This window comes from Erigeron canadensis, chromosome 9, assembly GCF_010389155.1.
Source record: "Erigeron canadensis isolate Cc75 chromosome 9, C_canadensis_v1, whole genome shotgun sequence".
Lineage (NCBI taxonomy): Eukaryota > Viridiplantae > Streptophyta > Magnoliopsida > Asterales > Asteraceae > Erigeron > Erigeron canadensis.
The window spans coordinates 2,506,542-2,531,381 of NC_057769.1; the positions used below are offsets into that span (position 1 = coordinate 2,506,542).

At 31.9% G+C, this 24,840-nt stretch overlaps 3 protein-coding genes across 3 annotated transcripts; 1 reads left to right on the plus strand and 2 right to left on the minus strand.

The window, feature by feature from the left end:
* Positions 1-926: 926 nt before the first annotated feature.
* On the minus strand, positions 927-3,557 carry LOC122581660 (F-box/kelch-repeat protein At1g57790-like). Its single transcript, XM_043753906.1, has 3 exons — positions 3,445-3,557; positions 1,715-2,845; positions 927-1,188 (listed from the first exon to the last, which is right to left on the minus strand). Exons 1-2 carry the CDS (start codon positions 3,474-3,476, stop codon positions 1,723-1,725), a joined length of 1,155 nt encoding a protein of 384 aa, XP_043609841.1. The 5' UTR covers positions 3,477-3,557; the 3' UTR covers positions 927-1,188; positions 1,715-1,722.
* A 10,979-nt stretch (positions 3,558-14,536) lies between these two features.
* On the plus strand, positions 14,537-15,703 carry LOC122582145. Its single transcript, XM_043754503.1, has one exon. It carries the CDS (start codon positions 14,640-14,642, stop codon positions 15,408-15,410), a length of 771 nt encoding a protein of 256 aa, XP_043610438.1. The 5' UTR covers positions 14,537-14,639; the 3' UTR covers positions 15,411-15,703.
* Positions 15,704-19,457: 3,754 nt separating this feature from the next.
* On the minus strand, positions 19,458-24,314 carry LOC122582218. The gene is made up of 12 exons (XM_043754580.1): positions 23,870-24,314; positions 22,966-23,030; positions 22,701-22,773; positions 22,496-22,514; positions 22,228-22,347; positions 22,059-22,128; positions 21,916-21,959; positions 21,776-21,817; positions 21,135-21,194; positions 20,929-20,996; positions 20,254-20,311; positions 19,458-19,816 (listed from the first exon to the last, which is right to left on the minus strand). The coding sequence occupies exons 1-12, from the start codon at positions 24,166-24,168 to the stop codon at positions 19,727-19,729; spliced, it is 1,008 nt and encodes a 335-aa protein (XP_043610515.1). The 5' UTR covers positions 24,169-24,314; the 3' UTR covers positions 19,458-19,726.
* Positions 24,315-24,840: the final 526 nt, after the last annotated feature.

Sequence of the window (24,840 nt, forward strand, 5' to 3'; positions counted from 1 at the left end):
AAAATTCATTCAAGTCTTCTGCTAAAACGTGTGATGTACTTCAGTTAATATCTCATTTTTGCATATCTCGGAGGGCTAAAAAGTTTAAGTCGTCATGGATAGAATGGGCGTATTCCCCAACCCCTTGTATGATGAAATGTTCGTGTTTTAGGATGGCTTTAGTCGATTTGCCTTTGAATCGATATTGTTGATGAAATTCGGACACATCCAAGGTTAATTTAATCCCTTTTGTTGACCTAGATTGGTGGCTATATGGCTGTATGTGAATTTTGCTACAACAGTTTGTTGGCTCATTTTCTCCTTGTCCTTTCTACTCTTAATATTCATTTCGAAGCCCATGTTATAGTTTGTAGTTTGATCCTTCATTCCTTTGCTTCATTTTATGCCTCTCCGTTTCTCACAGATTATAGGAGGGGTTATTTGTTTGTGATCATCAAACTTCTACATTCACACATAGTGGCGAAGCCAAGAGTTATACATTAGACGGTCAAAACTAAAGAATGAGTAATAAAAGCTACATTCACACATAGTGTTAATAAGGAAGTTGAGGTGGGCCTTGACCCTTCCACATTCATATGTGGACTGTTCACACACCGCCACTTTTCACATACACAATATATATACTTACTGGCTTTCAAAATAGAAAAAAAAAAAATTGGGATTTTTTTTGTTAGAAATATTTTTGAAAGTATTTTTTTCAGAAAATATATATCTTGTAAGTAACATGTAAGTTAGTAGAATACTCTGTTTGTTGTTGATGTTTAGCCATTATGCATTCTTTTCCTCATGATCACCATGTTTCTTTCAAAGAAAATGATAAGTTTCATGTAACATTAGATTGCCATTGTATGAGCTGAGATTTATAACATAACGGTAGTGGGCACCAAATGCAGTATTATAAGTTGATCTGCCTTCTAAACATTATGTTTCTAGTTTAATCAAGCAATTTCATGGATTATTAGGTGAAAATCATTACATTAAGTTGCCTATTACAGATACAAAATTTACTACTGTATATGCTAGTAAACATGCAATATGTGCTAGGATTTTTACTTAATGTCCTAAATACATAATTTCTCCTCTTATTCTCATGATAGATTCGATCTTTATTGAGTTCGAAGATACCGGCGATGAACTTCTGGTAGTTTCTTATTCCGTAGACTCCCCTCCAGATAGGTCACGATTCGTCTGAAAACATTAAAGTGGGTAAGAAAGTTTTAATATTGAATGGTAAATATTTCATTAACAAATTTTGAGATGGCTGTTGAAATAATCTGTGAAGTGGGAATGTATTTCAAGTCTGGATATCATCACTTCCTGAATACAATAATAGTCCCTATATAGTCTGCGTATCACACATATCGAATTGGGATAATACGTATTGTTGTATATAGCTTTTGACCGAGAATCTAGATCCTGGTTGAAGAGAGTCTTTGACCATCACACTAAAATACTACCAGACTACCAGTGGCAACTCAATTGTTAGTTATGAATAGGTTGATTTGGGTTGTGTTTAATTTGCAATGGGTCGGTTGAAAAATAGAATTAGAAGGAACCAAGACGATTCAAAAATTTCAGTTATACTATGAATTGGTCAAACAAGTTGATAGTCTCCAGAAGTCTATTTATTACCCAACCCGCCGACCCGCTCATCTTGCCACTTATAAACAGAATACAGACACTTAGGTCAATTAGCAAACAAATAAAAACTTACCTTCTTTATTAATCTTCCCAGCTGAATGTCGAAACGTCTTCAGGTGGTTCGACCCATATGCTCTCAAACGGATCTTGTTCTCCCCAATCATGACACTGTTTCCGGGGGTAGTATCTATGGTGATCTAAAGAGTATGATATGCACCGTTTGCCATAGAAACGAACTTTAGAGAAATAAACGCTATTCCTCATCATTCCAAGAAGATCAGTTCTAGCATGGGATGACAGAAAACTGGCAAATAAGGTCACGCCTTCAAGTGTTTTCATTTCAACCCATTCTTTATTGGCCTGATCCAGCTTATATATAATAGGATTTTCGCTGTAACAAGTGTATATAACAAAGATGTCCCCTTTATGCTCAGCCATAAACTTACCCTTCCACCAACTTTTAACAAAGAAATTATCTGGACACCTTGGTGGAGGCACAATACGGATGGTCCAAGTGAGCTCAACTGGATTATATACCCCCAGCCACCCCGTTAGACTCAAACAATAGAATAGTCCGTTGCAAAAAACAAGCTTATTCCAAATACTACTAACAAATGGCAACCGGTTGTGGTAATTGACAGTAGTCCAAGCTGCGGCTCCTGGATGACAAGTGCTGATAGCAACAGCAGTGGGACTAACATGTTTAACTGTAAATACTATGCAGCTAGGAGATTTAGGCGACGTTGAAAATGCAACAATTTGATAGGTCATCTCAAATCTAGGCAACTTAATCATTTCTCGAGTAAAGGGGTTAAAAAAAAGGACCCGCTGTGTTCTTGGCTTATAAAGCAACAACCACCCGTCTTTATTATAACAAACCCTGCATCCATGTAACTCAGGTAACTCAAGTGAGTATGTTTTGCGCTGTGACGGGTCATAAAACTCAAACCGGTCACCAAGCTTTGGAAAATACATAAGCCATGGTGGCTTGTTGGCTACCCGGACTGATAAAGCTACTGATAACCATCTTTTGCAAACTGCAGATGTGCGAATGTTGTCCTTTAAAGTTAACTGTGATATTATATATTCAAGGAGTTCGACTGGAAGAAAAGACGACCATTCCTCTTGATCCTGAACCTCCTCCCCCTCATTGACATTTCCCTTTTTCGAAACAGCTCTTGTATCCCTAAACGTTAACGCTAACCTATAAAACACAAAAACATACCAATTGAAGCGCGCTATAACAAATCATTTAGGTTCAAAGACATCAAAACAAATGCATATTAAAAAAAGTCTATTTTCTACCCATACCTATTTCACAAACTATTTTCCACCGAATTCTTTTGATACATTGACCATTATGTACAATATAATTAGATGACTCTACAGGTTAGTAATGCACGATTATGGTAAAAGTAGCAAAATAAATGCTACGAATATCAGTTCCCTAATTACAAGGAATATGGGACCAGGATTTGAAACCCTGACCTCTGCGTTTATTCGGCATTCTTCCACATCACCACTAGGCTACTATCACAACAATCTAAATTTACTTGTCACATAGGATCCATCACAAATATATTACAAATTTACAATATATAACAACAATCTATATATCTTATAGCAAAACCCCTAACAAATCTATCTAAATTACATAAATTCCCAACCAAAACCAACAAATGCACATAAAATCAATCAAATTGCATAATAAACCACATCAAAACAATCTATTTATACAAATTATACATACGAACTTTATAAATAATATATACAGTATGTGTATATATATATATATAAACTCACAATTTGAGTCTCCTTCTTTTCCTTTTAACCATAACGACCACCAAAATGAAACTCTTTCTTTCTGTGTGTGTTTTTTTGTGTGTAATAATAATAATAATAATAGAGATAGATGGATGATATAACGGTTGTGATTGTGTGTTGTTTAGTGTATAGATATAACACGTGTGAAAATAACAGAAGTGTTATCTGATGTGATGCACCACAGTGTTTTAGTTTGTGTGGTGACCAATAGGAAGGCGTGTTTTCGATGACGTGGTGGGTTTTGATTGGGTGGTAAAAATGGTAGGTTGTTGGAAATGCGCGGGTGAGTGAGTGTGAAAAAACTAGATACGCGTGAGAATCACAACCTTTTCGCTGGTCATTATGTTTTAATTGATTAATTGTTTCGGTCTATTCAAGTGAAAATAGGTTTAGATAGATTTTAGGGTTCTTTTCATAAGTCAATTATTAGTAAATTGAATTTAGAGTTGTCATTATCTCGTCAATGATCGTATATCACGTATGTCTGAAAGCTACAAGCTTAAAAACCCAAATTGTATGCGTATTACTTTCCCTCGTTGAATGAGTACTTTATACAAGTAAAAATTTAATCCATTTCGGGTGAATTCATATATTGTTAATTTGTTTTGTTGTTTTTATCGACTTTCAACTCATCATGGATAACAAATTGGGGTGAATAACTTTATAACAACTATCAACATCCCCATCAAGGAGTTTTTAATTTTCGAGATATATATATATATAATTGTCCATATTTTTACATCTTCAATGCCCTATCTCAGTACGTCTAGTTGTTGTCGTCGACCAATGATTTGTTACACTATAATTACATAATAATACAAGAGTAAGTACCGTACATTGCGGTGGTGAGATGGTGGGGGTGATAGGTCATAGAGTGTGATAACTCATAGGAGGTCATAGGTCATAGAGTGTGATAGCCAAATGCCTTAACCGTACGGGCTCCGCCCTCGGATTTAAAAATTCGTCGAAAGTATATCGAATGACCTCTCTAATGAAAGAGCTTGAAATTTTAAGAACACTCATATAATTTTTATAATTTATCGATGTACGGTTTTTAAGATAAAAGGTTTTGAATGAATTATAGGAATAAAATGATTTATGGAGCAGAGAGAAAATAATGAATGGTTAAAATTTAAAGAGAGGTGAAAATGAGTGGTTGAAAAGTTGAAAGTTAAAAAAATTTGAAGGAAACAAATGATTTATAGTGTAATAGAGATAAGCCACTGATTTTTCACTTTCGTTTGGTCATTCAACTTGCTTTTTAGAATAGATAAAAATTGTTTCTAATATAAATAGTTATTGTTGTTATTCTTATATCTCTATCTCTATATATAATAAAAAATAATTGTGATTAAATCATCATTTTATCTATATATCCTACTTGCAACTTCAAACTTTTTATAAAAAATATATTTCCTTTTACATTAAATAACTTATGACAAAATTATAACCAGGGCCGTCTCTGAAAGTTTATGAATCCAAGCCAAACGTAAAAATAAGGACCCATAAGCTAACACAACAAATTATATTATATAAATTAATATTTAAAAACGACAATAAGTATTTATATCAATATATAAATTCTAAAACCTAAAGAAATAAATAAAATTTTGATAGGTTTAAACAACATAAAAAGACCTAAATAAATGACAAGTAACAAACTCCTACGCTATGTTATTGTTTTTATAATAATATCAATATTTTATATATCATTTGATAATAATATATTATTTTCTATACATACATATAAAAAGACAGCATTGAAAAAGACAATAGGCGCCGCTTGATGAGTTATGAGTTTTCGATAAGTAATGATAACTCTTTTTTTTTAATCCAATAAAAGGTATATACGTGGGGTTTTTTGTGGGTTAAATTATATGTTTTAGTTTTTAGATTATGGTTAGAGTTTATAATAGACTTAAATAATTACACACGTATATACATAACAATAAAAACTAGAAAAAATCGGGCATCGACCCATCGGCCACTTTGGCCACCCTCTACACCAGCCATGCAACATTAAAACTAAATTACTAAATTTATTACTATATACTTTTAAAAATTCCTATCATATAGTTTAATAAATATCTTTTGTATATTCTTAAAGTATATACTTTTGATATCTTTATGCATATTCTTAAAATATATATTTTTCAATCAATATAAAAAAATTTGAATCAATTAATTAGCATTTCATTATTTCATGAATATATATAATCATTATTATTTTTCTCACTATTCAAATTATTTATTAAACAATCCGGGTTAACTTTAGTTAGTATACAAATAAACAATAACAAGTTTTGACTAGTTACGGAAATTATTACGTGGTTGCATAATTGTGTTACACTTTTACTCTTTTACAAATTCCTAGTTGCTATTGGACTTGTATGTGTTGTAGGCCTTATACGGGCTCCCAGTGATTTGAAAATGGGCCGTATGCCTCGATCCCAAGACTCATTGTCTGATCAGTCTCATACAAAGTGTTCTAGAATCTTTTTTTTTTTGACGGCTTCTCGATTTCTCACTACTTACTAATTACGGAGTACTATCCATTTTATTTGTAACAACTATAGTTTTCTAGGTAAGTATAACCATTTATTATTTATTTTGTTATAGTATATATGTTTAAGTCGCAACGTTTCTAATCTAATCTAGTATTTATATATCTATTTTTTTAGTTTTATCTACGTAAGGTTGTTGCTACTCTTTTGATGAACTTCAACTTTTTCTTTTTGTAAGCATTTCTTATACACATTTGGTGCATTGTAAATGTATGATATCGTGAGTTTAAAATTTAATTTTAAAAAAGTATCAAATGCATTACAGTACATAATATATTAGTTATGTTCGAATGGTTGGCACTAGTAAATCAATTGTATGTTGATGGTAATAGTTATATTATGCGACTTTTATTGACATTTTTTAAATAAAAAACTAAACACTAAACAGTTGAAATGTCATAATCATGACCAATTGGGAAGCAATGCATCGCTATTTCAACTCATTAGAAATAAATATGTCGATTTCCATCTCACTTGCATAGTCATCATCGATCCGTTGTACTGTAAGTGTACGTTAAGGTGGTCAGACGAGAATGATAAATGAAGTTGTTAAAACTATATGTTATATTTCTATACATCTGTAAAAATCAGTTTAGTTATATTAAAAATCTTCCTTTTCAAATGTTAAAACGATTTAATTAATAGCATCTTAATATGATATCTTTTAGTAAAAATTATATATATATATATACACACACATATATAGACTTTTCTTATTTTGAGAACTATTTTTTTTTTCAAGAACCATAAGAACTCTCATATTATGTATTGGATCATATGTTTTTTTGTTCATTCACATATGAAATGATATAAAAAGGTATGTTATAGAATAAACTTTTTAAAAAAACCTTCAAAATTTTCTTTTGTGAACTTGTGAATAAATATGTTCACATTTTCGTTAACATGTAAACAAACGGGTATAAATATAAGGTTTTGAAAAAAAATTTCTTCTGCAACATATATTTTTATAACGCTTTACATGTGAATGAACAAAAAAAACATGTGATCTAATACATAATTTAAGAGTTATCAACGTTCTTACAAAAAAATTGGTTCTTAAAATAAGGGTCCCATATATATATATATATATATATATATATGTGGAAAAAGAAAAATAAGACTGTTAGACATCTAACTTGGGTGAAAAATCACTCACATTCTATATTTTTAATAATATGAATAAATGATTGGACCCTCGTGTATTTTATGTATTAAAAATTAGGATGTGATGGGTTTAACTCAAGTTAAATGCCTAATAGTCTCATATTCCTATATATATATAGATAGATAGATATATAGATATAGTATATTATATACCACTTTGTATAAAATAAAGCGTAAACCAAAATTGGCTCCATAAAAGAAAATATGTTGAAGACAAGCTAGATATTGTCTCCCCTAACTATCATAAACGAAAAGAAACAATGAAGAAAAATAATTAAAGTGGATTTGGCTTACCCGTTCAACATCACAAGGGACCACTTTCTCGCCAAAAAGGAGGTCATATTCTTTTTTAACTCTAAATAGGAAGATTTGGCAGGCCACATATATTTCTCTTGTTATTGTTACAAAGGAAAATAATCTGTGTATGTATGTAATTTGTTTTCAGTTAATATTGCAGGAAATAAACTTTTTTTGGTTCATTGTATATGTAACTAAGTTGATAAACTGAACAAATCGTGTAAATAATCTGCAAAATGCCGATGTGGTGGTCTCTCATTAGGCCACGTATCAGATGTTTAATGGTGTCATGTTAGTATCCAGTCGATTTCTTACACAATTCATTCAGTTTTGAGACAAACTTACATATAATGAACTAAAACAAAGTTTTTTTTTTCTACAATAGTAGCTAAAGACAAGTTATATACACACACATATTCTTCTCTTTTGTTATAATTGTAGGGAAAAGTTAAATTAGGGATATCTTAAATTAGAGACCATTAGAGATAAATCGCAATCATTCATTTTTCACCATCTCCGACCACCACCACCACTACCACCATCATCTCCGATCACCACCATGATCATCCGGCAATGGTGATCACCGCCACCATGACTTACACATGTGTAAGTTAGAACTTACACGTGTAAGTTAAATGTCTTTAATGTTCCATAATTTAAGATGTTCCTAAATTAAGCCACCCCTATTATTGTATATTATTTATATAGATTTGTAGATTTAAATAATACAAATAATTTTTATATACCTATATGTAGGGTAGATCTTTCTATTCAACATTCATGAAATTCACTGAAGTAACGGGCAACCAACAAGGTAGAATACTAGAATTAGTTCGTTAATTCATTTGTTTCTAAGAGGTCAAAAGTTTATCCCTATATTTTGTAGGCCAAAGGTCTTTTCTATTTTAGGTCATCTCCGACCAAAACATCATTTAAAATGTTAACCAAACATATCAAAGTTTCGGTATATTTCTCATTGGAACTTCGAAATGCTAGTTAGTATGTTCCACCAAAGTATTTGCTAACATAGTAAGGGAAATGCTAAATACAGCTCTAAGGACTGTATTTAACGTGCATAAAAACATTTATATCTTCCATATTAAAAGTCCGTCCCCTGATTTTCATAGTAAATGTACAAATAATTTATGCACTTTAAACATAACCCTAAGGGCTGGATTTAGCAAACCCCACATGATAAATTAGTAACATATTGAAGACCTATTGAAAGTGTGGGCCAGACTTGTCTTTTTAATTTATTGTAAATGTATGTGAGTGTATGTATATTTAATATAATATATATTTTATAATATGGATACTAATATGATGGAGATCTTGATGTTTTAGCATATTAGGTTAGAGAGAAAATGAGTTCACTATGATATCTCTAATATGCTCAAACAGTTTGTCGAGATGGTCGGTATACTCGAAAATATTGATTTTGCCATTGGAAATGACCTTTAATGAAACATGGAAACAACATTTCTACTTTAGATCAAAGTAAGATTTTCTACAACATTTTCTATATATTGTCATAGCATTGAGACTCAAAATTCATAGAAGACATTAGGTTTTATATAATTACTAATTAGCTTATATATGTAATGGGTGTCATTTCTTCATTTGTGTGAACTAAAATCTTGATTTTGCGTGTATTTTATTGCCTCTGCCTGCAATCTATATATATATAGATCAAGGTTATTAGGCATATAAATCAAATTGTTTATTATAGTCATGTATGACAAACGTTTTTAAACAAAATTTGTAAGATATTTCTCGGAATTAAATATTAATTAATTGGATGCTAGAACTTATATTATTTGATTATAATTCACATTTTAAATAAAAAATCAGTTATAATTAGTTATTTAGGTTTTCGGTATAGTTTGTTTTATCAAATGATGTTAGTCTAATTGATTTATGCATCCTCGATATTTATTCATAGGTTTCGAATTCGACAATGTGAATTAAGAAATTTGTGAAGTTTTTCTTTTAAAATTTTTGTTCATCTCTAGGATGAAGTGGAATTGAACTATCCTTATATCGTTGTATGCACACGATGGATCAAACAAAACATTTCTTATCTAGTATTATATGGTATGTAATGATTGGTATAGTGAGCATTATAAAGTAGAAAGTCAAACAATTATTGGATGTTGAAAAAAGATTAATAAACATGAAAGAAGACGATATTTTGTATATTATATTGTTTTATTCAAGAGTTATCCTTATTTCAAGTTTCCTAATTTGTTTGGATGAATATATTTTTTTATTAAAGAGTTTAAATTGAAAATATATTATACGAATAACGTGAAACCAATACAAACAATATACGCAAAACTTTGTAATATTCAGGGGGAGGGAGTGGTCACCCATCCTCCCTCAACACTAACCAATAAAAACTTGACACTTCAATTTTCCCCAATCTTCTCCCATCTTCTCCAAATCACTGGCGACATTTTCCCTCATCTTCGCCCCATCTCCACTCCATCATTTACTATATAATATCATAATCTATAAAAACTAAAAAAAGTTTTAAAAAAATTGGGCTCCACCACTTTCTTTCTCCTCCAATCAACACCCTCATCTCTCCTTCCCCCTTTCTCTTTCCTCTCTTCCCCCCATCGGGGTTCTTCACCGAAAAAAACACTCTCTCTCCTGCGGGTAACCGCCGGCGGCGGTGTGCCCGCACGGCCCCGCTTCACCTTCCCCGTGACCACTCCCTCCCCCCTCACAAGTAATTTACACTTAAAAAATTAACCACAAAAAAAATCCTTTTAACATTTAAGAGATTATTTATTACGTACAACAAATGTTTCCGATCATACATTTTTCTTTAAGAAAGTTACATTTTTGGTTCCTCAATTTGGCAAGATTCACAATTTTTGCTTTTAAGTGAATTAATTAAAAAAACCCTAAAGTTGGTTTATTTTTTCACTTTTCATTCCGAGACCAGACGGCGTCTATTTGGTCCGTTAAATGAGAGGCAAAGTCGTCATTCCACCATGCTTTTTTTCTTCACCATTCATTCATCGCTAAAATCTTCATAAGATCATTCTTCGTCTCCAGATTTCATCATCACCGATCAAACAAACACTTTATATCCCAAAATAACTATTCAACTAACTATAGAAACATATAGATTATAAAAATCATATAAGCATCTCTGAACAATTCACAAAATTTATACTAATTAAGTATATAATCATCGACAAAGAAAATTACACCCATAAAGTTATGTGTTAGTCTATATATAAATATTTATCTATATCATCATATTATGTATAATTGTATATATATGTAGATCAGATTACGTATATGTGTAACAATAATAAGGGTTGAGGAGAGGGCTACCACCACCACTATCAGCATCACCGCCACAAGAGCCCGATCACCCCTTTAGATCTGACAACCACCACTTTCGGCACCATCAAAACAGATTCAACCGTCGTCGCTCTAGATCCAGCCACCCCTTTAGATCCGACAACCATCATTGTTGACACCATCACCACAGATTCAACCACCGTCGCCAGATCCGTCTACCGCTTTGGATTTGGAAACCACTATCGCACCACCACCAAAGATTCAACCACCCACCACTAGATTAGTCCTATCACTACTAGCCACTACCTTTAACCCTCCCAGCCACCACATTTTCTATTTATTTTTTTTGTGTTTTTATAAGTTATTACATGGGCTTTGTCAATATATGTATTTGGGATATGATTCACGATACGTTACAAGCCAAATATGTGTGTGTTTTTTCGGTTATAATTTTTGTGATTAGGATATAGGGTTATAATTTTTGGTGTTTTGCTATACGGAGAAATATATATATAGGTATAGATATAGATATAGATAGACATAAGTATTTTTGATTCCTTCTGGTTTTAATTTGGAGTAGCCATCATCACCCTTGCTTTATTTTATAAATTTATGATATGTGTATATGTATGTGTGTATAGATTGAATATAAAGATATAAATTGGGGGTTTTTTCCAATTTCTTTGTATTATAGAAAATCGGGCGATGAATGAATGGTGAAGAAGAAAAGCATGGTGGAATGACGACTTTGCCCCTCATTTAACGGACCAAATAGACGTCGTCTGGTCCCGAAGTGAAAAGTGAAAAAATAAACTAACTTCAGGGTTTTTTTTGTAATTAATTCACTTAGGGGCAAAAATTATGAATATTGTCAAGTTGAGGGACTAAACATGTAAATTTCTCTTTTTCTTAAATTAACACTACAAAATAATTTGTACAACTTTATCGAATCACTCCAAAAAGAAAATCAAGGCTAACTTTCTTTTTTTTTTCTTTACTGATTAAAAGCTAACTTGTAAAACAAACAACTATTTAAAAAGGATTGTACATTTATACGATCCTTTTTTTCTCTTTTCTTTCTTTATCTTTACCCAAAATACTATAATTAAAATACACTCACCATAGATAAACCTAAATCCACGCCTTGATTCTCATCCATAACCAAATAATTCGGCTTGCACATATTTAGGTACATTGTTACCATTTTTAGTTGCTTTTATTCAATCCCCTAATTCTAACATGTTTTATTATACTAAAGCATAGTTACTCTAATAATTTATTGACCAATCACAGCTCTTGATTTCTTAATGTTGAATTTTTTTTATTTTGACTTTAATTTACACTTTTTTGTTTTCCATCACAAATTTACACTTTTTACCCAATAGTTTTAATATAATAAATAAATAATAATAGCTTATATATATCCGGTAAAATACTAATTAATATTTATCTAATAAAATAATAACTATATATATCCAATAATATGTTCTATCATATATATAAAATTAATTATATAAAAATAAATTAAATTTATTGTAAATATACTAAGATTTTAGTAGTAATTGTACAATTTTAATTTTAATCTTTATATATACTATACTATATATACTATAAGACAGTTGAACTAATGACTTATTAACCAATCAAATCGCTCAATTGTATCAAATTGACTATCGCTTATGTCATCATTTAGATTAACTATAAATTAGAAATCCTAATAATCATTATCTAAATATATTATTATATTGGTATTTATATTAATTTATAAAAAAAGTCTTATTAATTTACACTTTTTTTTGTTTTCCATCAATAATTTACACTTTATAACCCTAAATACTTAAAATTATATTTATTTTTAGCCATCAATTTGAGAAGTTTTTCTTAAATTTTTTTAAAATGTTACAAAAAGTATTTTTATTTAGTTTTTTAAAAGTTACAATTGCTACTCAAATCAAAAGTCCTAATTGTTATCAAACAATATGAAAACAATCATAATTGTTATCTAATTATCATTGGACAGTGGTTGAAAATAAACATATTCATGTTATGGGTCGTAGCATGATCAAACACGTATACTTGAATGTCAAATACGGGATCACAAGTATGTTTATATTTTAATTCATAATAATCTTTCATAATAATATCACATTATGAGTACAATTGGTTTCAAAAAATTATATAATAGAGAAATTATTGTAGCATGTGCCTTGTGGAATGACTATTATAAACATCTCATCAATGTGTATCAGCTAATAATGACTGTGATGAACATGTGGTTATTGTACTACAACTTGCAAAGTATATCACTTAGAACCGTATATCTTCCAGATTATAAAGTTTTTATGAATTAAATGTATGAAGATCTAATATTGATAATATCGTAAACCCCGTGTCCAATGTCGGACACGGGTCTAAAATCTAGTTCAACCAAATATAATGCATTATTAATAACCATTATCATTTTATATTTAAGTTAATTGTTACCATTTTATAAATCATAAATACTTAATTTTTATTTTGGTAACCCAAAGGCATTATTTAGAAAATCTATTAACCTAATTTTTTTTTAAAAATGTTAAGGGTTTCACTTAACATACATAAAAAAGTTGTATGTATTTATATCAAAAGTTCATCCCTTAAATTTTTTTGTAAGTATACTATTTAATATACCATCTTATAAAACAAAATACCATGTCTAAATTTTAAGTTTCAATATTTATTACCTATCTACTAAAACATTTGTTCCCTCTGATTTTTTTCAACTTTTCAACAATATACATCTACTAATACAAAATGTACAATAAATGTATATACATCATAACCACTCATTTTTCTCTCTCATCACATTTTTCTCTTTTCTCCATAAATCATTTTATTTATCTAATTCATTCAAAATCTTTTATCTTAAAAACCGTACATCGATAAATTATAAAAATTATATGGGTGTTCTTAAAATTTCATTCGCTTTTATTAGAATTGTCATTCGATATACCTTCGACGAATTTTTAAATCTGAGAGCGGAGCCGTACGACTAAAACATTTGGTTATCACACTCTATGACATATCACCTCCTATGACCTATCACACTCAATGACCTATCACCCCCACCATCTTACCGCCGCAACGCGCGGGTACTTTATCTCGTTTACCTAAAGTAACTCTACTACCCTTTCTTTCACCTCAAATCTCAACCAATCATTTTTTTCCTCCTCCATAAATCATTTATTCTTCCAATTCATTCAAAATCTTTTATATCAAAAATCGTATATCGATAAATCCTAAAAATTATATGAGTGTTCTTAAATTATATGCTTTTTCATTATAAATGTCATTTGATATATTTTCGACGAATTTTTAAATCCAATAGCAGATCCCGTACGGCTAAGGTATTTGACTATCACACTCTATGACTTATCACCTCCTATGACCTATTACACTCTATGACCTATCACCCCACCATTTCACCGCCACAACGCACGAGTACTTGCTGTCGTACACCTTAACGAAAACCATTTGGTCTTCATTTAACAAAATCCTTATTTTTTCACAATTTACTAATCAGTATTTTCCAGGGTTGAAAACTGATTCTCGCGGATATCCAACGCCTACTAAATTTTTTATGAAGTTTCTTGTTCGTCACGCATAACAAGTTGTATGTTCAAATAAAAAAGTAAACACTGAGTCAAAAAAACTCCAAAAACCTCTCTTTATATTTTCTTTTCTTTGACACATTTGATTCCCCTTCTCTCAAAGAAGTTCTCTGTCTCACACACGCACAAAAAAATAAAAAACTTTCACACCAATTTCACCAAATACATACACAAACAAATGGATCCTGTATGTGTCGATAAACCTATAGATACAGAAGAAACTGATCCAGATATTCCAGAAAGTTCCGAATTCGTTCCACCGGAATCCTTTTGGCTTTCAAAAGACTCCGAATACGACTGGTTTGATCGTAATGCTTTCTTAGAAAGAAAAGAATCAACAAAAGGTAATTCAAATTCTAATTCTAATTCGAAAAATTTGAATCAGAATATTAATGGAAGCTATTCTAGATCTAATTCTCAGAAATTTTCAGTTAATCTGAAATCAAAACCTGCTATTATCGGTTTACCTAAAACGCAAAAGAATACTCATGTTGATTCAAATCGCCGGCAGTGTAAGCCGGCAAATGTACGGTTGTTTCCGAAACGGTCAGGTTCTGGTGGTCGAACCGTCGTGGAACCGTCGTCTCCTAAGGTTTCGTGTATCGGTAGAGTTAGATCGAAGAGGTGTGCTAGCCGCCGGCGGTCGACGGCGCCGACGCCGGTGAAACAACCGGCGAGCCAACAGAAAACCGGAATTATGTCGAAGATAACGTCGTTGTTTAGATCGGACGGTAACCGGCGGAGGAAAGGTAGTAAAGCGGCGGTCAAAGTCAACGAGCAAACGGAGAATTCTTACTCGAGGAAAAACAGTGTGAAACCGGTGACTAGCGAACCGGCGACGCCGCCGGAACCGCCGGCTTTAGGTGGAATGAATCGGTTTGCCTCTGGCCGGAGATCGGTGGCGTGGTCTGAGGATATTGAAGTTGAAGGTCGCCGGTCGACAAGCTGACGTGGCAGTACAGGCTGTTAAAACTTACCGTTGACTAAATGCGTGGGAAGTTAGTTGAGATGACGTGGCACGTGGATAAATATCAAAGTTTTACTTTCTGTTTATTGTTAACAACGTACAGCGGTTTTTATGGCTAGTTAGGTTTGATTTTTATTTTGATTTTTGATTTTTTTGGGTGTGAGATAATCCTTTTCTTCCGGAGTTAGATTAACAAACTTTAATGTTACAGAAAATTACAAAGTGTTATTATATAAATTATTGGCTGCATAAACAAGTTACTTCGTATTAATCAACATTATTTAAGTGTGATGTTTTAAAGTATTTATATGGCCTAATTTATATAGTAGCATTATATAAAGTTTGGAAATCATTACTCTGGAAATATGTCGTAGTGATATTTTATTTGTTTATGGTTTGTAATTGTGAATTGTAAATTATGAATAATATTGTATAAAAAGCTGATTTGTAGTTTTTATAGCTAATGTTCATATTTTAGTTTAAAGTTTAGGGTTTTGTTAATGATAACCTTAAGTTGTCAGTAAAAACTAATTGGGTTTCTGAATAATTATTCTATTAATAGCAATGTAACACTCTACTATATTGTCTAGGTGACATGTTTATAACAGAATGTCATGCGTTATAATTGGTATCATGTTTTTCGTATTTTATGCAAACATTAATAGACAATTAACTTTGTGTGAAATAATTTATGCTATTTGTACTAAGAATTAAATCGATGCAGAATACAATAATATAAGATATTATTGATTAAGCTCTTAAAAAAAATTTATGTTTACAATTTATAGCTTTTCCAATATTCAAATAGCTATAATTGATTTATTACGTACTAACAATGTCAACAAACAAAACAACCAAAAGAAATTGTGAGATTAAAGAAGTTTTTGGTGGAGCTGGCAAGCTATATACAAGATTACGGGATCCCTTACTTAGAAATTAATTAAGGTAGGGGTAGGTAAATGATGTTTTCTATTAACATAAGGGAAAAAGACGGTTTCTATACACTATCGTTAAATAAAATCCGAAAAAAAGAACAAAAAGAAAAGCGAGAATCAAATTTCAAAGCATAAGGTGGCCTAACATATCCACTTACAAATGTCATGTTAATCACGTCTTGACAGCAAATATATAGTTTTTATAATTCACACGTTCAATAAACAATTATATGGATGATTTTTGTTTGTTTTTCTTAGAAAAAAAACAAAAACAAACTACTAAAATTATGTTATTTTGCATACTAAGTACATACTTTGCAACATGTGTGTTTTGGGGAGAAGTAACAACGTGTGTGTACTTATTATTGTATGGGAAGTTTTTATATTAGAAGCGTTATTTGTATTATTGTCATTATTTTTATCTAAATGTTTGTATGTGCTTGTGATTCTTGGTTTATGACTTTATGTGTTGAATTTTATGGTATATCATGCAATGGATTTAAAATTTATTACCACAATAATGTTGAAGATAGATGGATTTAAAGTGGGATCAACATTTACCAATTTGTTAAATTAAGATAAAACTTCAAAGTTGCCATAGATACTTAGGCTCCTTTCTATCAATAATCTATAGTTCTATACGTAGAGCCTTATCTATAAGGAATTTACCCATTTTAAGCAGAGAAATGGGAACATATAAAAAAAAAAGTAATAAATTGAATGAGTGCATAACACTCATGTGGTTTGTCGTTCATAATAATTGTGTTCAAATCTTTGTTCGCATTCCTTTACATGTATATGGTCATATAGATCCTTAATTTGTTTCCGTGCACTCATGAAATCTTTTAACTTGATAATGACTCTTGAGTCTGTTCATGAATGAGCAAAAGCAACATTGAACCTAATTTCTCTTAATAATCTAAAAAACCTTAAGTAATACAAACAAATCAAAGTTATAACTTTGGTTCTTCAATATTGTTTGTACACCGAACCTTGGTCCTAGAACGGGGAGGATGAAGGGTTTATGGTTATATGTTGGCGGTTCCATTTCGGTAGGAGTTTTTCTCCCTTGTACGCCAACTATGTGTAGTATGTGTGTTGAAAGTGTAGAGAATGATCTGATTTGTGTATATCGTGTCCCTATTTATAGGGTGAAAGTGTATTGTCTTCCAAGTAGGGTTTTCCCCTATTGGAGTAGATTTGTTTCCTTCTTTTGAGGAGATTCGTAGCTATCCAGCTTCTTAAGAGAAAAGTGCACATCTTCATATTGGGAGAATGTATATCCTTTCCATAATTATTGGATCCAAGGTAGTCTGCGTGTAGGCTCCGTAGTGAGGCTGGGTAGGTAACACCAACAAATATGATATTTATTTGATGAAGTGAAGTTGGGACGAAGAGAGTCCTTACCAATTAGCTGAAAAATCAGTATGGATTCCACCAATCAGATGGTGTCACATGCTAATATCTAAACCATACCAAATTGTGAGGGGGTGGCGAAACAAATTCGATACCATAATAGTATATAGGAAGAGAGAGTCAGTGTGGTAACAATGAATTTGATCAGTTTCGTACAATATTGGTGTTTAAGAAGATCTTGCTTAGGTAACGAGGGTTAATTTTATTGAGAAAAATGATGGGGTGTTTCATATACTTGCTGCCGGTTTCTTTTTTCTTCCGATAATGGATAAATAGTCCACACCACCAAGTAATTTGGGTAACTAAATAGTGTCATGCCTCAAATGAGGATTTGAAGTGTGTATCTATAGGGGTTTGTGGAAGAGGCTGGTCTACAAACTGTTATATGATCTTGTCCCCAACTCCTATATTAGTTAACGAAATAACTGATATAGATCATTCGAATCACAAGTTAACTTTGCTTATATCTAGTCTACTTTCCCATACTTGTTGATAAATTATTAGCAAAATCGACATTCTTGGTCTATAAGTTCAATAATTAATCTCACCAATCCAAAGTTGTTGATAATTTATTAGCAAAATCAACATTCTTGGTCTATAAATTTCAATAAATGATCTCATTAAACCATACTTTTTTAAACACCTCATCTTTCAAACATGCACGTTACATATACTTTATCACTTTTTAGTTTTACTCTCAACCATCCTATCTTTCCAATACCCATTCATTTTAACTCCAATAATTGACTTACCAAGCAGGCATTGAAGATCAAACTTGCGAAGAAACAAAATTTGCAGTCCTTACATTGTACCTAATTTGGTCAAATACTTGCATTTTATTCCACAATTTTGACTCTATTCTCTTGGAAGAGCCTAGCTCGTGGTTTCATGTAAAAAAAACACTATTTTAATTATTTTTTAAAGTATTATTTGTACTTTTTTCCCTCTTTGGGTGGGTTTGGAAAGAGGAGTTCCTCCAATTTGACCATTTGATTTCGTTGATTTTTCCAATCTACCTTTTTTTTTAAGACGCTTGATTTTTAAACCAACATATAAAGATTAAAGACAATGTTTTAACAATACTTTAAACACTTTTTGACCTTATACCCAACTATGAAATTAAGAAAAAGTTTAACTTTGTAATTTGGTTAATTTAGTATTAAATCGAAAAAGCGAAAAATTTTTCCTACTATTTGAGTTCATACTTCTTTGTCTAAAAGCTTCCACCAACTTTTGGTTCTTTCCACCCTCTGTTTTTAAACGTGCAATTGAAGCTTTTAAGCGTGTAAAGATAATTCGTGGCTTGTTGGTTAAATGATAAACGGATGAGGTTATCCTGTTTAGGTTATTCGGAGAGTACAAACCTGTTAGACTTATATGTTCACGGCATAACTGGGATTGATTTTGGTTATTTTCGAACCCTTCGGTCACTATCTATATCGTTTTCGAATTTAAGAATTTTTGTAAAGGTCTCGTGATAGTTTCCAAAGGATAAATCCTCCTGTAGTCCTGTCTAATAAGAATATCTAATCGCATATGTCATCAATCTATAACATCAAAAAAGTGGCCCATTTTCTCCCACAGTAGTCCCAGTGTCCCACTACCGCACTACCATGAAATGATGACATATTATTTTCCTCATTTAAGTGAGGCAAATGATCTATAGATAATAAATAAATAATGATAAACTAGTAAAAGGATATAGTCAAGTATGAACATTAACTTAAATCCAGTATCATATGAGAACTATCTTCAAGTATTTTTCATCTATACATACATCATTACATTGTATTTGTGGGAACTTGTAGACACTAACTTCAAACTTTTCATACAAATGCCCTCTGATGTTACTATTCAAGTATATTTCTACCGCTATATAGCTTTGCAAGAAAGTGTTCTTTCAAGGTCTTTTAAACTGCTTACAGCAAGAGTTGATCAATAAGAACCTTAAAGAGCGTAAGTAGCTCTTAGATATTCCACGATTTCAGCACTCTCAAACATTTTCACCCCCGTGTTTGGATCTTCTAGATAAGGTGCCTGTCAATGAAAGTGAATGAATTCATCTCGTGGGAGAAAATATATGTATATCATAGCAGTGGCCATTTCAACTCATGTACTTATGAACAAGTTGATTTAAATGTTTCATCCCGAATGAGTCAAACTAGTTAAATAAAATTAATTAGGCTACAAGAAGAAGGGCTGAAAGTCGCCCCAATAATATTTTCTTTAAAGCATAAACCTTCCATAAATCATTAAATTTAACTTGGATTATTTATTGATTATTGATATAAGATAGCCTTTGTAAGCAAAGATCAATATTTTGGGACAAAAAGTGTTCTGCATCAACCAGAGATGACCAGTAAAAATTTACTCATTTTGACCCATTCCCACCTGTCTGACCCGCCCATATTGCCCTTTCTAGCATATCATTACCCAATGACATATCAATCTTTAATAACAGGAGACAAAAGTACCTGGAAGTGGCCAACCCTTGCATATAAATCCTGCCGTTTTGGGCTGCCACGAGCACAACTGAAAGAAAAGAAGTTCCATGCATTGACAAACATGTGTACATCATGTAATACCGAAGAACATAGATATGGCTTGCCAATCAGCTACGTGATACGAACTAATCTCTTGTCATTTACTAATTCTAAAATATCTTATACTATATGCAGAGTATAAAAAAGAAAAGTCCTTATTGTAAAATACAGATTACAACAATTTTGAACACATCAGCATTAATATACCAACAAAACACACACTCTAGAGGCTACTGCCACATGACATGTTTTGTTGAAAACTGGGACAAATTGATGTCCTGGATCACTTGATAACCAATTCCACCCCACATACACACAAAAATATGAAGAAAAAAAAGAAAAAAGATCCAAAAGGGATTTGACTTACTGCTTCAGAAGAGTATGTGAGAATATTTAGTTATCAGATGTCGTTTTGTTGTGTAATTTCCTTAAATTTAGATAAATAATCACAACAGAAAGTAAGTGTACTAAGTTGTATGCGCAATTAATATACACTCTCTCCTTCCTCCAACAGATGCAACAAACAATATTTGCACACATGTTGTGAATATTTTCATGCAAATGATCAATTTATATAGACATAAGTCAAGTACTATAAGACCTTACCTGTGAAGAATATGTGGTAGCTCCAACTCTACAAGTACTTCACGCACGAGTTTGGAAAAGGGTGATGCCTGTACAAAAGATGTACCATCAGATATGGAAACAAGGTGGCTAAGTATAAGATATGCAGAGATAACTAGCACATCAACACCGGAACTGTAACATAAACACCTGAGTTGCTCAAACAAGCTTTAAGTATGTCATCTTACCTCATACGACCACACTTCAAGAGGTTGTGGTGGCATCTTTGCCTTGGTATAGATGCTCCCCTACAAAGATAACGTCATGAAATTGTTAGAGGGGGTAAAGGGATGGGGCGTTCAGGTTGGGTAATAGGTCAAATTAGGTAGTGTTTGTCAATTGGGTTGTGATGAATACACTTTTTCCCTAATTTATAACTGTTTCATATATAATGTGTTAATTATGATGGAAGAAATTATATTTTTATAATATCAATTCAACCTTTAGAAAAACGAATGGGGAGATTGTATGCATTAATAGTACACTCTGGGTAACTATCGGAGCCAATCGACCTATTTACTCCTTAAATCTTTGACTAATAATTCCAAACTGGCCCATTTGGACAGTCAAAGATAACAAATGACTCAAATCAACCCATTCATATGTGTTGAATAGTCACTTCTCGAGATATGTTCAATGCAAGCCTATAATGTGAAGTAACTAAAGTAGCAGCATATCTAATGAAGTCATCATTTTAAACCGATGAGATACATGATTGCTAATGTATGGAGAAAGAGATGTTTGTACCTGCTCCACCGGGGTCGCTAATAAAATATTTATAAACTGCTGGTAAGCATGTAATGGCTATCAAGAAGGGTGAAAATCGTACCTTCCCCATACGTCCGATCATGGCAAACCCCGCACTTAAAGTCTGTTAAAAGAATTAGTCAGCCAGACTTATATAGCATATGATGCACATTTTGTTCTTGTATAATCTGGAGGATCCAATTTGAGTGGTATATTACTTACTGTCAGCAAGCCAAGTGACAAAGATAATGGCACATTTCCATCACCTGAAAAAATGAACCAACAACGATTTGTAGGATCGTTGTTAAGAACAGATAAGAAAAATTCAAGAGATAACGAGAAGAATAAGATGAAAGAATGCTAACCGTATTTCTGGACAAGATACTTTATAATGTCATCTGATTCATACATGGAAACTCCGGTATTCGGATCTACCTGCAGCAAAAGGCAATATAAAGATAGTGATTTTTATCTGATCTATAACACCCAGAAAGACTCTTTATGAACCTCTAGTGCATTCTATGTATATCATACCATGTAAGGAAACATTTGTTTCCCACCCATCTGGCCAACCTTGGGACGAAAAGTTGGACCATTTCTTGGGCAAGGATAATACAATACATCAAGATCCAACACCGCAACAATTTCCCTTACCTGAATTTCCACAAACAAAAAGGTCATTTTGATGCATCATTTCGGTTATAAGCCTCACTGTTTTACTTATATTCATCTTTAAAGACAATACTTATGCTTAAAAGAATCATTATGAAAAATAAAGTATAAAATCCATACAATATCTTACTTTCCGACAGAAAGGGCAGCTGTAGATTCCACAGGTTCAGCAACAAATCACAGTGAGTAGAGAGATAAACACAAATTAAGTCAGGATTCTATCAGAAACGAAAAGCATAACAAAATGAAGAAAAAATCCATGTTTGCAAGTGTAAATTTTGGGTATGAATGACTAAGATATCAACATTATAGGTAAGATTTTCTTAAAGGGGTACCCTTCAAATTCGTATAACTCAATAGGCTTGGCGGGTCTGGGGCCTAGTTTTGAGGTCTCTTTTGCTACGTAGCCTGCAAGCATATCATACACCATACATTACCAATCGATACTTACATATAAACTATAATCTGCAGAATTTCTCTTTTACATACTTCAACTTGATTGGGATGTAAAGCCAGTCATATTGATAAGGCAACAGATGTTATAAGCATTGAGATTGGTGAAGACATGAATAAAAACAACAGGTAAACAAATATCATTACCTCCAAATTCAAGACCATACTGACCAGATGGATACTCATTCTTGGGAACAAAAGAAACCGAGTACCTAATAGATTACAATTCACAAACCAAAAACTTAAATACAGAAAAACAATCACAACATCATTAAAAGCCTACAATTGCTCCAGAATTAATTCAGAAAACTTCAATTAATTATAGATGTCAAGTTTGAAAGCGAGAACTAGTGGTTAAACTTGTGGGTTTCAGAATATATTATAATCATAAATTCGTGATTCCTGATAAACCAGAGTTAAAGGGAGTCAAGTTAAGCTTTTCTTTCACTTGACTCCAAATTACCTAAGTTCATTAGTTTCCGGGTAAAAAGAGGAATTACCCCTTGGTTTCATTAAGTTCATTAGTTTAAATAACTAGTTGATTAAATATAGTTAACCAATCGTTCCTTTGGAGACTGACAATCGTTCAAGCTTACCGAGACTATACTATTGCACGGTAGTTACACTACTATGTGTGATACAATCATACAATATCTAATTTAACACATCACGATGTTGGCGTCATTTTCTGAAATCAAACCTAGTTGCTTACCAGTTATCACTATACTACAATATGAATTCTGAATGACTACTAATACACTGCCTATATTTTATTTTTATTTTTACAGCAGAACTACACTGTCTTAGTTTTACTATACAAAAGGGATTAGCGGTGCAGCTTGTTGCCCGCTTGCCTTCCATTTATATGTAATGTCACACCTACTAAAACAATCTAATAAATAATGTTGTTGCCTACGTAAACTAAAGGGGTTATCAAAATGATGGATTCTTGTGGATAAAATCAGAGCATTCAGATACAAATCTACATGAAATTTGCTCTTAACTTATACTAGAATCACCAAAAATATTAAAATGATAAACAAAAACTTACCCATCAACAAAAACACCAGTCCCTAACCGAAACAAAAGATTAAAACTAGCACCAATTAAGTCGAAAACCTTATCGGGTCGAACCGAAAAGCGTTTCGGTTCAGGGGCTTTAAAGTTAAGAGGAGGAGTGATCACAGAAGGCCCAGATTGTGGTTTTTCATCTTTAACAGAAGTATCATCAGAAACTTCTGTTGATGCTCTTATAACAGAAATTCTGGTACATGACAGTTTTGTTTTGTGAAAATGTTTGATGGGTTTGGAAATGGGTGGCAATGATGTGAAGTTTATAACGCCGGCCATTTATATTATTATTGTCCGGCGTGTGACTGAAAGATTGTCTTTTGTGACGATGATGTTAACAAAATTTAAGAAATTTGAAAGAAGATTTTGTAAGTGTTGTAGACCACATGAAAAGGGTTGTAGTGTGGTCTGTGGTCGGACAAAGAATGTGTTACGTTAGCTTTCTTTTTCTCTTTTTAAAACGACAAAGCATGTGACACGTTAATAAAATAAGAAGTTTTAATGTTAGTATACAAACGACTTACAAAGAAGTAACACTATTTTCATTTTTAAGACAAACAAATAAATTACTCTTAAAGATAACTTTAATTTTTGATATATCTTATCCCTAAATGGATTAAATAATATTTCGTAACAAATACGAAATGAATACGGCTCACATCCAAACCGTATTGAAATCTGTATAAATTCATTGGGAATGATCTTAATTCTCCCACTTCTACTCGTATTTATCTAGCCAAAATATAAGAGAAAACTACTTTAAATAATTTTGGTAACTTACATTATATACCCTAACCCATTGTCTACTTGGGGAACCCACAAATAGAGAAGGGGAGATCCTAATCGAAATATGTTTTCAATATTTTGGAACCAAGTATAACAATAATTCGCTTTTAAAAAGAACATGAATGTGAGTTGTTACGAATAAATATTAACAAAATTTAATATTTA

Coding starts and splice junctions, on each gene's coding strand:
- LOC122582145 (XM_043754503.1), top strand. CDS start 14,640: ATGGATCCTGTATGTGTCGATAAACCTATAGATACAGAAGAAACTGAT.
- LOC122581660 (XM_043753906.1), bottom strand. CDS start 3,476: ATGGTTAAAAGGAAAAGAAGGAGACTCAAATT. Junction 2,846..3,444: donor AAAAGAAGGAGACTCAAATT/GTGAGTTTATAT, acceptor TGTGTTTTATAG/GTTAGCGTTAACGTTTAGGG.
- LOC122582218 (XM_043754580.1), bottom strand. CDS start 24,168: ATGGCCGGCGTTATAAACTTCACATCATTGCCACCCATTTCCAAACCC. Junction 21,960..22,058: donor GTATCTTGTCCAGAAATACG/GTTAGCATTCTT, acceptor TCATTTTTTCAG/GTGATGGAAATGTGCCATTA. Junction 20,997..21,134: donor TTGAAGTGTGGTCGTATGAG/GTAAGATGACAT, acceptor TCTTTTGTACAG/GCATCACCCTTTTCCAAACT.